Here is a 15290-nt window from a genome sequence, read left to right as displayed (position 1 = left end):
TTAATAATAGGCTCTTTTTGTCACTTTTAGAGGGTAAAATTGACCCCTTCTAAGGAGCCCCCTTCTCACTATTATTTTCAGGTATATTGGCCAAACATTGTTCAAGGGAGAAAAGTTAAATTTTTAGACTCGTGTTCCCTAGCTAAACAGGTCCTACCACCCCCAAAAGCAAACATAAAACCTCCAAAACGGCCGATGAAACCCATGTTTGAAGAAAACATAGTTTAGGACCTCGATGATAGTTAACCCAAGTGAGGAAAATTTTGATGATAAAACCTTAAAAAAAAAAAATTATGAGCCTCTTTACCTCTTGGGACGTTTAGTTTGGAACAATAGGCTGGCAGAATATTAGGACTTAACAAGAGTGAGGGAATAAAAAAAAGCTCTTAAATCGAACCGATTTCTTTTCCCCTTTGGAGTTTAAATATGTATTTCTCTTGCCCTTGTCTTATCAAATTCTAACTCTCATTAAAAAGCATAATAGTTTTTTTAAAAAAGAATAGTTTGTAAATCCCATCACTATTACAATAGATCTATAAACAGTGTTTTTAACAAGTTTTAAAAGAATAACAGTTTTCTTCATAGTCAAATGGAGATATAATGGGGGGCTATATCGAACTATTAAAATTTAAAAAAAAAAAAAAAAAAATACTGTGAACTTGGTCCATGCCCATAAATATCAAGCATGCAAGGCAGACGACTGCAGAAGATTTTCAAGACCTTCCAGAGATATGAAGAAAGCCTGATGCGATCAACGACCGTCTCAAAAGTTGGAAGCACTTTCGAAACGAGTTTTAAGTTACCCTAATCAGTATTCCTATCGAACTAGTGCTGCACTAACAGTCAAAAAAATCCAGCTTTATGTCATAAAGCCCTCATCACTAGACCATAGAACTGTACAGCAAGCCCAAGGATCTTTAGGAAAATCCTCCGAGTGATAACATTAGCGAGCACCATCATCATAAACAGTGGTTTACATCTTTCCGAGGGCAAACTACTGAATTGCCATATGCAGCATTTAATAACCCATTCGCAAACTTTGGGGTGTGTCCATTTTGCACAATCTTTATCTTTGCGTGTCCATTGCTTATCGTGTCTGCCGAAAATTGGCTGGCATTCCCATTGTTTTGTAGAAAGGCCTCTAATTGGCCACATGCTGCCTTAATGAGCCCTGCAATCAGGAGTTTTGGAACCATCACAGCGTGAAGCAACATTGGCAATCTACTTCCAAAGTAATAAAATCAGAAGTAATCACATAAATTATACAAGTCACGATAAATATGGTGAAATCCTGAACCTACAAACTTATAAATTAGCTACTGGATAAAGCAGTACTGTACCTAAGAAGAGCGGAGATGGTTTCCCTGGTCTGGACTTAAATTCGGGATGAAACTGAACTCCCACGAAGTATGGATGGCCACTTAGTTCAACAATCTAAAGCACAGTTCCAAACACAAGGCTAAAAAAAAGACTAGATATCGCACAATAGAAAACGCGCTTGCACAATCATAATTTAAAATAATGCATACCTCCATACGGCGACCTGTTTCATCACTGCCAACAAAAGATAAACCAGCATTTTCAAGTTGACACACCATTTCAGGATTGACCTACCCACAAAAGAAGAAAAAAAAATGAATACAGGTGTTAACTAGTTAAAGACCACATACAGAGTTTCCAAGCAAACTAAAAGAGTACCTCATATCTATGTCTATGTCGCTCATCAACAAACTTCACATTGCCATACCTTAAATGCAGTTGCAAAATAATAGAAGTTACAGACAAGGAATCAAATATGAGATTCATCAAAAACAAATGCTAATTAAAGCCCTCTTCATCCTATCAGTTCCAAAATCTTCCACAGATGCCACACAATGCAGGAGTAAGATGCCAGAAAGTTTTAATGAATAAGAGGTCCTTACAACTGTGCAGATATGCAATCCATAACAGTAAAGTAAGTTCTCCTTGACCCTAGACGCATAGTTCCTCCCATATGAGTCTTTGAGCCCTATTATCAAGTACAGAAACTCAAGTTTACAGGATATGTGGAAGCAACTTGAGCAAACTAGTATAGTGCACACCTCAGGCATAAAAACCACACAAGGATTCGTCGTTTCAGGATCGAACTCTGTGCTGTTAGCATCAAGTATACCGAGAACAGATCTGGCAAATTCAATGACTGCAATTTGCATCCCCAGGCATATGCCCAGAAAGGGAATCCCATTCTCTCGAGCATATTTGGCTGCTAGAATTTTCCCTTGGACTCCCCTATCACCAAAACCTCCTGGAACTAGAACACCATCAGCACCCTGAAAAATAGTACTAATCGGATAACTGCATAAAATATTAACATTTCTAACTACAGAGAAGGAAGAAAGAAATTTAGAAACAAACTCAATATTGGGGCACCTTTAAAAGTTCCCATGCAGCTGCATAAACCTCAGGGGCCTGCAGGCAATAAATAAATTAACTAAACGATCAAAGGCAGAGAAGCCACTTGGGAAAAAAATGTACCTCTGTGGCAGAAATATCTTCAAGATCCCCAGCTGGAACCCATTCTACAATAAGCCTTCTATTGCTGGCGACAGAAGCATGTAAAAGGGCCTGACCCGTCAAGCTAAATATTAGGTTCTGAACTATGGTTTTTTCGACTATAAACTTTTATATAAATTTGGTATCTTCAAAAAAAAAGTGGAAAGAAAGCAAGCAGGAGCGAATTGCACTTAAAACAGAAGAAAACACACATTGCATCCATGAAAAGGTGAGATATGAAGAGAAGCTGGGAAGTTCTATAATTCAAGAGCCTATTAAAACTTATCAAGTACAGACTTATTAAACACAGGGCTAAACTTGTAATTTAATATATACATACACATATATATATATAATTTTAATGTAAATTTAGCTAAATTTGTGTGTGTGTGTGTGTTTGAATGGAAACGAACTTTTCATTTTGATAATATGAAAAGAATCTAATACACAACTTACAAGGATAAAGAGACAAATAGAAATAAACTTGAACTAGAAGAATACAAGCATTAACAATCTGAAAATATAGAAGAAATAAAACTAATAAAAGAAAAACACTCTAATTCAAACTGATATCTTGCACCAAAAAACTTAAATAACTTGGATAGAGAACACCAAGTGGAAGAAGTCTTGCAACTTCAAAACGATCAAGTCCCTTCGGTGATATCCAATAAAATTGGAACTTCAAAACGATCAAACCACGAGAGTGATTTTTCAAAACTCTACTTTAACAATAAATGCTTTTTCCATGCATCTCTTCAAAAGAACCAATTGGGGGAAACAACTCTACACCTTCCTTAAAACCGTCAGCCACAACTACTTTACCTAAGCTTCAATCACAAATGGCAACTCTTCAAAGACTTTGCTCGGATTTCAGAATTCAAAACCTATTCACATGAGGTCTAGAATTAATGGCTGACGTTTCAATTCCTTCATTAGGAATGTTTCCAACCTCATAATTACATCCTTTATTTCCTTTGCAGCGCTGTGACTCTTGGATTTCCATAATCATTACGGAGGCCTTCATTTATAATATTCTTTTCAAAATCAGGCGCCAAAGTTGAGTCTTCAACCAAAAATCCTTCATCCAATGCTATTAAATTAAACGGGATGCATCAAATGAATTTGATAGGACTTTTTCAATGCTATTTTCATGACAAAAGATCTCAAAATTTTCCTCTTTATCACACAAGCTTCAAAATGAATGAAGAAATCACTCGGAATAAAATCATGAATAATCATTGAAGCAGGGATAAAACTACAAAATAAAACAAAACAAAATTTAAATAATAATAATAATAATAACTTAAAAAAACGATCTTCAAGAAAGCTGAGGACTAATTTAAAACCATTCAAGGTTTGTGAAGAAATATTTAGGAACCCTCCTAGTTCAAAAATACATTAACCTTCAAGAGAACGGAGAAATGGAGAAAAACAAAAGAAAACAATACTATTGAGATACAAAGAGGAGAAGACATAAAAAAGAAACACTTAAAACCAAACAAACGAGATCCATAAAGGAAACCAATGTTAGCGAACACATAAACTTTAAAGTCAAAGCCAGTGGAAGCCCAATGAGCAGACAAGGTAAGAAGTCCATTAAGACCAAACGTGTGAGGATCAAACCACAAAACAAACCAACTTCTGAACTGTCACTTTCAAGTTTGCAACTACTAAGAAAAAAATGCATCTTCATAAGGGCAAAACAATAAGGCTTACCCAATACGAGAATTCCACGATAATAATTCAATCCTTAGATTAAATCACCAAGCTTAACTTTAACTAAAAAAGAACGAGGTGGAATTGACTTCATTTGCAGACCACATTTTTCAATTAAAACAAAGAATTTGGCAAGAATTATGTGTGACAGTGATTCTTTACTTGGCAGTTTCTTCATGGCCGTGCCAACTCACTGGATTGAAAAAAATGAGGCTTAGTCACACTCATAATAATTCAATCCTTAGACTAAACCACCAAGCTTAACTTTAACTAAAAAGGAACCGGGTGGAATTGACTTCATTTGCAAACCATATTTTTCAATCAAAACAAAGAATTTGGCAAGAATTATGTGTGAATAATTTTTTACTTGGCAGGTTCTTCACGATCGTGCCAACACGCTGGATAGGCTTGTTAGGAAGTTGCCTTTGCCAGTTGGGCTTTTTTGTTGTATTCTTTGTCGGTAGGCGGAAGAAGACTTGGATCATATTCTCTCGTGCTATAACTTGGTGAGTGGAGATTCTTTTTCAGACATTTGGTATGATGTGTGTTCGTCATAGGGACATCAGTGCTATGATCAAAGAGTTCCTCCTCAATCTACCTTTTCTAGGGAGAAAGTTTATTTTCTTTGGCTTGTTGCGGTGTGTGTGGTTTTTATAGGTTTCGTGGGGTGAGCGAAATAGTAGGGTGTTCAAGGGTGTGGAGAGGGATCCTATCCCTTGTTCACCTTCACGTTTCCCGTGGACTTCGATTTCGAAGACTTTTTGAAATTATTCTATAGGAACGATTTCGTATAGCTAGAGTCCCTTCTTGTAAAAGGAGTCCTTTTTTTGTGGGCTTAGTTTTTTGTATGTCATGTATTCTTTCATTATTTTAAGTTGTTTTCATCAAAAAAAAAAAAAAAAACAAACAAAAAACAAAAAACAAAAAACAAAATAAAAAACAAAACAAAAAACAAAAAGGTGACAGTTCTGCATGAACATATTCATTTTTCACCATTATGAAACAAAGTATCAAAATCATCTACAAAGTAAACCTTTGAGTTTCCTAAAATAAATCATCTTGTGCTAGAGTCCATAATATCCTCACTACTTACATTAACAGTTGATGACTATATGGACTCCAGCAGGGACAAAGTATCGAAACTTAGGCTGAAGAATATCTAATTCCATTATGAAAATTTCTGATCATATCCCAAAAAATTAGCCAACATTTCTTATCAACTCCAGCAGGGACATGAAGATTTTTCCTTCCTCTAGGAGAAGGCCAAACTACACATTCGAAGAACCAGCCAGCTTGATTCCTAAATTTTGCTGGTCAAATCGCTTCACAATCATTTTTCATTTACTTTTGGAAGAAACCCGACATGGAAAAGTGCAACAACTCCACTAAACTAGCTTCAAGCCATTGTCAGGAAGATAAAGATATGAAAATCTTTCTTTTGTAATTCATATCTTCCAAGAAGAAACCATTTTCCTCTAACCAAATACGATAACAAGAATTTCTAATGTAACAACTTTTGACTTCCATCCTCAAAATGTAGAACTTAGAAGAAACTCTGAATACTTTAACCATAATCTAAAAGTAATTGTCAAGATATAGGAAGATTAGGCAATGAGGAGAGACTAAGAAGCACAAACACAGATACGGATACATGATACTGATACGATACGTTAATTTCTAAAAAACTAAGATACGGATACGTCGAAGATACGTTTTATATATATATAATAATATTTATTTTAAGTTAGATTAAAATAGATTCAAGAAGAGAGTGAAAACTTGAAAAAAAAATCTAGTAACGTCGAGTGATTGTTGAGCAACTAGAGTAGACGGTAGGAAAAAAATTGAATAAGAAGATTGAAGAATGAAGTTGTGGATGAAGGGGGTGTGAATCATGATTTAAATAGTAAAAGAGAAGGGAAGAAGGAAGATTTAATTACGTTTTAGGACTTTTTTAAAAAATTATTATGTTTTTATCATTTTTAATTTATTTTGTTTTGGATTGCTCAATTTAAGTGTACTTTTATGTTTGGAAGTGATTTGAAAATGGTTGAAATCACTTTTGCCATTTTCAAAATCATTATGAAACATGTTTAATTTTTCAAAACTAATTTTGATGATATGAAAATTGCATTTAAAAGAGTAAAATTGAAAACTAAATTAATTTTGAGTAATTAAAAGTGTGTTTTTGAGTGATTTTAAAAATGAAAAAAGTGATTTTTGATGATTTTAAAATCTCTCCTAAACATGCACTGAAATAAAATGGGTTGTGGGTTGGGTTTTTTAAGTGGTTAGGCTTAAATTTGAAAAAAAAAAAAATTTAACCCACGTATCCCCTCCACGTATCTAGAAGCAGGTATGTGTATCTGAAAATTAAAAATAAAAATAAAAATATCAGATACTTCAAATCACGTATCTAGACGTATCCGTATCGTATCCATATCTGATACCGATTCTCTGCACAATTAGAATCTGTACTTCCTAGAGGAGAGATGATCGAAGAAGAGGCTAATAATAGGAAGGTGAGGAAGAGGAAAGAGGAGAGAACATTCCACAGGAGGAAGAAACTCTGAATCTTTATTTCTAACATATGATCAATTTGTTTGGAGCTTTTTTGAATTTTTTTCTTTTAAAAAAAACATATTATATAGATATCCTCTTTTCTCATATAGATACTTTCATTTTTCTCCCATTTGTCCAATTCTTCACCAATTTTCTCACAACAAAATATAAACCAAAACTTCAATCATTGGCTATTTACACAAAATCTCACAAAAATACAAAATCAAAATCTCTCCTTAAAACTTACCAAAATGATAAATAGCCAAATACAATCATTGGCTATTTACACACACTCAACTACTAACGTACAACCACATTAAAACATTTAAGTCTTAAGGTTCCCTCGGTGCTTCCACTATTCTCTTTTATTTTTGTTATAATCTATATGCTTTAATTGAAGGGCAATTTTTTTTTTATAAAATAAACAAAGGTCAAACAATTAACAAGGAGAGTGAGAAAGGAATAAAAATAGAGAAGTGTTAGGTCATAGATTGAAGTAGGGGAGAGAGAAAAGAAATGGAGGAGGGAGGTGATGGAATATAGAAAAGTCGTAAGAGCATTTTTAACCTTTTAAGGTAAAGGTACTAATGTAACTTATGAAAGTTTAGAGGTATTTTTGCAATGAGGTATTAACAATTTATGTTCTCAACCGTAAGGGTATCTTTTAACTTTTTTTAAGTTCAAGTATATTTTTTAAACTTTTTAAAGTTCAAGGGTATTTTTGAAACAAAACATTAACGATTTTCGTCCAAAACTAACGATCATGGCATCTTTAAACTCTTTTAGGAAGTTCAAGGATATTTTTGAAACATTTGAAAGTTCAAAGATACTTTTGACACAAAGTACAAAGTGAAGTTTAAAAAATATACTTGAACTTAAACACTAACGGTTTTCGTCCAAAACTAACGATCATGGCATCTTTAAACTCTTTTAGGAAGTTTAAGAATATTTTTGAAACATTTGAAAATTCAAAGATATTTTTTACACAAAGTACAAAGTTCAAGGACATTTTTTATGATTTATCCAAAGAATTTTAAGAAAAACAAGATCTCTTGAAGGAGATCATTGAGAGAGTGAACTTTTTTAAGTATTTATCAGTTTCTTTATAAAATAAAACTTTTAAAATGGGGTTTGATCTTAAAGCATCGAGGCTCACTTTTTTGTAAAATTTCCAAAATTATCACATACATTCTGTACTGGTCGACGATAACATTGTTTCTCTGTAATCTAATCAACAAAGCAGAACTTATGGGACATTTCTCCAAAAGAAAAAAATTCTAGAAAACTGGCAACCAGCAAGAGCGATGGAGATATTCCCGGGAGACTACTAGGCTACACTGAAGGTGGTGGCGAATTCGCACTGTATGACCAAACAGTCCATAGATTCTCATTTTTCTTGAAATTCGTATAGAAAAAGATGAGGGAAACAATTAGAGGGGAAAAAAAAGAGCAATTTTCCCCTGAACTTTATCTTGACTGTTCGAGATTTTATAGACCATTAGATAAGATGGAGAAATTTATCATTTTACTATACCCATATAATTGCTAAGATTACAAAAGTTAAAAACCAAAGTAGAAAGTATGATATATTATTTACAAAAAAAAGTGTTCATTAACAATAATTATATACAAAATTTAGCAGATAGCTTAGCATCCAAAATCCATTAATTATTTTAAATTTCAAGAAACCCAAAAGTAGGATCCCAAGCCCCCGGGAGGCTGGAAATGTTTCATGTTTAGGGACCTACCTTTAATACAGAGAGGTACGAATCTGACAGGCCTGTGTATTTACCAACCATAGCAATTTTGACCTATATATTTCCAGAAAAATTTGAATGAATATTTTTTTTTCTTAAAATAAAAAATGGAAGCATATGATAAAGTTCAACAAATGAGATAAGTGCTCAAGACCCACGGAATCATGTAATTTATCATATAACCTTGTCCTAGACGTCCATCGATCTAAATCAGGTTCTCCTGCTACACTGGAAATTTGTAAATGTTAGTAGACCGTTTTAATGGAAGTGCGTTCAAGAGATTCAGACAGATTAGATGCGTTGACTCTAAGATAAAGATTTTATGTCGTCAATGACATTTGTAATACCAACCTGTGAAGATTCAGTCCTTTTAAGAGTGCAGTATGAGCCTTCTGATCCTGTTGAAGAAAAATGTTCCAGTCTTTCCTCGCATAAAAAGAAATATGACGAAAGAAATCACTTACTCTTAATAGCAGAGGAATATGCCAGATATTTGGCACATCATAGAGAGTGATTATATTATCTGCCTGTCAAGAACCCAACTCATTAGAAACAAATGCAAAGCATCAGATGACCATGTTGAAGGACATCATCATACTATACAGTACCGGCACATGACAAAATTGAGCAAGTTTTTCCTTAACATTTTCATCGAGTTCCTGTTAAAGCCAAATAAAGTCAGATCATGAAATAGTTGCAGTCTCAAGCCCCAAAAGAAAGAAGGGAAAGGGAAAACCTTTGTACTGCGGCAAGCTAAAATATTTGGTACCAATCCCAGGCCTCTTAGACCTCGAACACTATGTTGAGTAGGCTTAGTTTTCTATGGTTCAAAATTAATAAAAATAGTCAGGAAAATCAACAATTATTAAAACATAAGCATAAGCGTGTGCTTCATTTTTCTCTCTTTTGTTTGACAGGTAGTACAGTGTGGGTACAAATATGAGTATAGATTTTCCATGCTTACCTGTTCACCAACCACATTGAGGACCGGAACAAGGCTAACATGAACCAGGCAGAAATTTCCAGGACCTAAAACGAGGCATGTCAGACAAACTGACAAAGAAGCAGGTTCCTCCAACAAAATCTAAAGAATATTAACTTGGTTCATCAAACAAACTGATAGATAAACAACTCTGACCTACGTGGTACGAAAATTGGCCAAGTGCTTCAATAAATGGCATCGATTCAATATCTCCTGCATGAAGTAAAACAAAAGAGAGGCTAGAGGCTCTCTCCCAATAAAAAATTGGAGTACGTTTCTCAAGAAACATTATTTGAACTTATACCTATGGTGCCACCCAATTCAATTACACACACGTCAGCTGGACCTTCTTTACCATCCACTGGTATCATTGCTACACGCTCAATCCATTCTTGAATTGCATCTGTAATGTGTGGAACAACCTAATAAAAATAGAAATGAAATTGACGTACCATTGACATTTGGTTATAGAACCTCAAAAAAAGACAAAACGAAGTTGTAGCAGACCTGAACAGTCTTCCCTAGGTAATCACCTCTTCTCTCTTTGTCAATCACAGACTGTCAAAATATCAGGGGAGGAAGTAAAATTAGTAATGATATAGCTTTAGGCACGACTTCACAAACACAAAGGCGAGTGAGTACAGAAAGCCAATGTACCTGATATATTTTTCCAGTTGTGATGTTGTTATCACGAGTTAGCGTGATGTCCAAAAATCGTTCATAGTTTCCAAGGTCCAGGTCAACCTTAAAAAGATAGCCATTCATGTTACACATATGAAATAAAGAAATCTCATAGAAGCGCAGAGATTACAATATACAGGCCAGGTTGGGAATCCAACCATGATTAATTATATGTACAAAAAGAATTCAAACAGATCATCAAGCCGCCAAAACTTCAACTGCATACTCTACTTGATAACATTTAAAATGGAAGTAAAATAAGAAAAAAGTGTTCCCCAACTCACGAATAGAAGAACAAAGCAAGACTATTGACTGAAATATATCAAAAAAAGAAAAGAAAAGAAAAAAGAAAAAGAAAAAGAAAAAGAAAAACAGGGCAAGATCTCAAGGGGGTCGGCTTTATATACATAGAAAGACATTCATGAAAAATAATTATTGGACGGTCATACTCGTGCATGCTAAAACAGATAAATGCATCAATTTACCTCGCCACCATCATCCAAGACAAACACTTCGCCGTGCTCAAAAGGAGACATGGTACCAGCATCCGTGTTTAGATAAGGATCTGCAGATATGAGCAAAACACAGAACAATATTAAAGTACAAACACTAAATTAAGCGCCATATATATAAGAAGACAATGCAGATGCAACCGCAAACTGACAAAACATTTCTGACATCTAATATACCAATCTTAATGGAAGTAACTCGAAGACCGCAAGCTTTAAGGAGGACACCGATACTACTAGCAGTGACCCCTTTGCCCAGTCCGCTAACAACACCTCCCGTAACCAATACGTACTTCATATTCCTCAGGTCCTTAAAATCCGATAGTTGGAAGTAGTCCTGAGGATGTCGAAGAATACAAACAAGGATATAAAGGGTCAGGGAATATTGATATTAGAGATATATAATTAGGTTAAGATGGAACGGAGAGATTAACGAGAAATCGACCTCGTTCACAGTGACGATCTTTACAAAGTTCCAGCCCAGCCTCTTACCGCATTCTTCTTTTGATCGTGCATTTTCTTTCTCTCCAGAAAACTTCCTGGAATTTTTGAAACTCTTTATAGACTATATCTAAAGTCTTCCTCGGAAAAAATATATAATGTTTTGGATTATCCTGAAATGATGAATCAACCTAGGAATGGGATAAGCACAAAAGCTGGCGCCCGGCAGGTTGAAGGATAGGACAGGACTCTTCTTCAAATTCGAAACAAAGAAGATTGTTCAAATAGCCGTATCTGGATTTTTCTAAAGCCTCTGAAAGCCCTTCCCTCCTGGCTCCAGTGCCTCCCTTGCTCTTCTCTCTTCGGCGGCGGGTGGCTGAGGACGAAGAACTCACTTCAACGAAGAAAAATTACGTATAATTACGTATAAATATGAGACGCGAGAAAACATCAAGTTTTTACATTTTCTTTTTCTTTTTCTTTTTCTTTCTCTTTCCCACTCTTGTGTGTATTTAATAATTCAACTTCAATTCGGTGCAACTATTTTTCAAAAAAAAAAAAGGAAAAAGAAAAGTGCATCGTGTGTTTTATTTTCTAAGTACAGTATTTCAAGATTTTTTTTGAAACAGAAATGCACTAACCCAAACAACACTGCCAACAAACGTGTAAACCGTCAACCCCTTCCAGAATAAGGAAAAGAATAAAAGACCCATGACACTCGAATCAGGGAAGTCAAATAAGCTATACGGCCTACTTTGTTTTCCTGTTTATGAATCTTATAAAAATGATAGATATTGATAGAAGAAAGAGGTTAAAGCCCTTTTTAAGAAAAAAAGAAAAAAAGGACAATAACTATTTCAAATAAATCAAGATCCAAATAGTTCAGCAATATAACCATGCAACTTCCTACGATGGGCTTCCCAAGCTGATCAAGAAGAATCCATCCCAAACCTTCTATTTGATGTGACTCTAACCAACTCTCATCCACATTGAGCTTCCAATAGCTCTCCTCAAGAGTTTTTCACCCACTCGTCTCAAGACGAAGTATGGAAGGGGAAAGGGGAATGATAGTTTTAACAAGCATGCAGCAGAAGAAAGCATAATCATTAAACACTTTAATTCATCAATTTTAACTTCAAATTAAGCATGTTCATCAAATGAAAAGAGGGTTTCAGTAAATATCTTTGAAAACTCTCTTCAATTCACAAACTCAACTGCATTCTTCTCCTCTACTGGTCATGAACCACCACAAGATTTTTCTCACTATCCTCTAAGAACCTTAGATTGAATTGTAGGACTTGAAATGAGTTGACATTGAGGGAATTAAGAGGAAAACATCACTGGTTTTTCAGCTATGAAGATGAAGAACCCTTTCTTCATCAGCTTTTCCTTATTCAGATTTCAAAATTGCATGTCCATTTCCAGCTGAAATGAGTTGAATTTCATTAACTTCAGTCATGCAAACACAAACCATGCCAAAAGGACAGCTCCTACTTGGTTTAACTTAGTGGATTTAGGTGAGTTGTGTGGGAAAAACCTACTTAAATTGGGCTTTCCAAATTTTAGACATTTAATAATCAATTTTAATAATCAATTCTTTTTAAATCGATTTTAAAATCAATCAATTTGGATTTTCATTAAAATCCAGTTTTAATCTAATTTTTCAAAAATTAAATTAAACAAAATTGATTTTCTAAATTTGAATTTTCACAAAATCTAAATTTTCAATTTTAAATTTAGTTGATTTAATTAATTAAACAATTTTATTAATTTTATTAATTTAATATCACATATAAAATTAATATACACCAATTCCACAATCATGAATCTCTATTCATAAAATTTGATATTTAAATCAAATTTAAATATCAACCTATTCTCCAATGTCGTTCAATTCTATAGTTAAACGAGTAATTATATCACTATATAACTATTAATTTCCTTAAATCGAATTTGAACGTTTCAAATTAATTCATCATGCTATTCTAAGGTATATTCCGTTTGTGAGCTAGTAGGGGGACCTAATGAACCTACAGATCATGCGCTCAACGATCCGAGAGTGATCAGCTAAACTCTTTAAACCGAATTAATCCCTATTCGTTAACTATCGGGTCACTCCATTAAAATCCAATAGTTGCATTTCCCTCACTTTAGATATATTGTGTCCACTCGATATAACCATGATTAGTAAGTTAATCCTTCACAGGTTGTTTCATAATAACGGCTGGTTCAATAGTTGTTTTACCCCCGAGATTACCTCTTGTTCCTTAAGCCCCATTGATCCTCTAATGAACAATTGATTTGAGATCCAATCAACAAATCGAGTTCCTATCAGGCCACTGAGAAAGTGGGGCCCCTTATTTAAGACCTTGAATCAACACTTAAGGGAACAACCTCTCTACTATCCTTAAAAGTGGGTAGGAGCGAATTCCATCTTGCACCCTATGTCCCCAACTATCTACCCGGTCTTACCCCTAAAATAGGAGGTTTATTGAGTCGGTACTGTTGAATCAACCATTACACATGCAAATCTAAGGATAATCCTGAATAAATAGGAATTCATAGTTAGCTCAGGATTAAGGTTAAGTTACCTAGGTCATCGCTTTGAAATAGTCAGTCTTAAATAGTAAACAACATTATAAAGTAAGAACAACTTATTTCTTGGTTCGATCTTGTGCAAACTCATTGCACAGGATGCCTCCACTCCTCATGTCACTACATGAACGAATCAGGATCACTTCGTTTGTAGCATTTTACAACAAACTGTAACAACTACAGAGTGGGCCACATCCAATAGTGTTACCAGAATAAGGTACCCAACCTTATTCGTATACTATAGATCATTTTAGCTAATTGCTCAAACTTGATCCATTTTTATGTCTCCACATAAAGTTCAAGTATTCATGTAATAGCCATGGATCTTAGTTTATTGGATTTAGTTTTTACAAGTGCAATTTACATATTCAACAATAGTTTTATTGAATAAATATCAATAATATCTTCATTGATAATAGAATATGTTTAATATTACAAACTGCAAGTTTTAGGACATACAACCCAAAAAACTTCTACTTGGACTAAAACTACAGTGGATTTACATATATATAAATATATAAAATGTTGAGTAATGAGAGAATAAATACAATAAACTAGGGCATCAGATACCAAGTATTTCTCCCACTTACCCTAATACTATTTATCTCATAGTCCTAGTCCTACTAGGTGACCCTTGAACACTTTAGCTGGGAGGGCCTTTGCAAATGGGTCGGCTAAGTTGTCTTCGGAGGCTATCTGTGTGACTATTATGTCTCCTCTATGTATTATCTCCCTAATGAGATGGTACTTTCGTTCGATGTGCTTCCACGTTTGTGGCTTCATGGTTCTTTAGAGTTGGCAATTGCTCCACTGTTATTACAATACAAAGTGATTGGCAGATGCATATTTGGAACGACTTGCAAATCGGTCAAGAACTTTCTGAGCCACACTGCTTCTTTAGCTACTTCACTTGCAACTACATACTCAGCTTCCATTGTGGAGTCAGCAATACAACTTTATTTGATACTCCCATACTATTTCTCCTCCATTCAGAGTGAATATGGACCCCGAAGTTGATTTCCTAGAATCCACATATGTTTGGAAGTCAGAATCATCGTATCCAGTAAGGATCAGATCCTTAGCACCATACGTGAGCACATAATCCCTCGTTCTTCGAAGATACTTGAGGATGTTTTTAATGGTAGTTCAATGATCATATCCAGGATTGGGCAAATATTTGCTGACTATTCCAATCACATAACATATGTGGGACGAGTACACAACATGGCATACATTAAATCCCTACTGCTGATACATATGGAATTCGTTTCATAACTTCAACCTCTTGAGGTGTCTTAGGAGATTGTTCCTTAGACAGATGAATTCCATGTCTGAAATGCAACATACCTCTCTTGGAATCTTACATTTTATATCTAGACAACATCTTATCTATATAAAATGCCTGAGATGAGGCTATTGTTCTATTTTTGCGGTTCCGAACGATTTGGATCCTAAGAACCTACTGCGCTTCTCCTAAATCCTTCATTTGGAATTACGTAGCTAGCCATCTCTTAA

At 34.6% G+C, this 15290-nt stretch overlaps 1 protein-coding gene across 5 annotated transcripts; it reads right to left on the bottom strand.

The window, feature by feature from the left end:
• Positions 1 to 649: 649 nt before the first annotated feature.
• On the bottom strand, positions 650 to 11690 carry EMB2742 (CTP synthase family protein). Of its 5 annotated transcripts, XM_039020770.2 has the most exons (23): positions 11372 to 11690; positions 11185 to 11278; positions 10920 to 11076; positions 10716 to 10795; positions 10207 to 10293; positions 10057 to 10107; positions 9854 to 9971; positions 9706 to 9762; positions 9532 to 9596; positions 9304 to 9387; positions 9176 to 9226; positions 9032 to 9094; positions 8919 to 8965; positions 8726 to 8795; positions 8559 to 8621; positions 2515 to 2604; positions 2410 to 2448; positions 2082 to 2309; positions 1923 to 2008; positions 1699 to 1747; positions 1530 to 1610; positions 1341 to 1434; positions 650 to 1171 (listed from the first exon to the last, which is right to left on the bottom strand). In XM_039020770.2, exons 3-23 carry the CDS (start codon positions 11035 to 11037, stop codon positions 960 to 962), a joined length of 1833 nt encoding a protein of 610 aa, XP_038876698.1. In that variant the 5' UTR covers positions 11038 to 11076; positions 11185 to 11278; positions 11372 to 11690; the 3' UTR covers positions 650 to 959. The 5 variants fall into 5 exon arrangements, with proteins under 5 accessions (XP_038876698.1, XP_038876694.1, XP_090169999.1 ...); XM_039020766.2 differs by having other exon boundaries at positions 8919 to 9094; positions 11372 to 11670; XM_090313873.1 differs by lacking the exon at positions 9706 to 9762 and having other exon boundaries at positions 11372 to 11666.
• Positions 11691 to 15290: the final 3600 nt, after the last annotated feature.

The sequence above is a fragment of the Benincasa hispida genome, chromosome 5 (genome assembly GCF_027475165.1).
Source record: "Benincasa hispida cultivar pf3 chromosome 5, pf3_genome.v1.1, whole genome shotgun sequence".
Classification (NCBI taxonomy): domain Eukaryota; kingdom Viridiplantae; phylum Streptophyta; class Magnoliopsida; order Cucurbitales; family Cucurbitaceae; genus Benincasa; species Benincasa hispida.
The sequence above is the reverse complement of the archived record's forward strand: the minus strand, read 5'-3'. Positions and strand labels throughout refer to the sequence as shown.

Coding starts and splice junctions, on each gene's coding strand:
- EMB2742 (XM_039020766.2), bottom strand. CDS start 11,037: ATGAAGTACGTATTGGTTACGGGAGGTGTTGTTAGCGGACTGGGCAAA. Junction 10,796..10,919: donor AGTTACTTCCATTAAGATTG/GTATATTAGATG, acceptor TCATATCTGCAG/ATCCTTATCTAAACACGGAT. Junction 2,449..2,514: donor AAGATATTTCTGCCACAGAG/GTACATTTTTTT, acceptor TATTGCCTGCAG/GCCCCTGAGGTTTATGCAGC.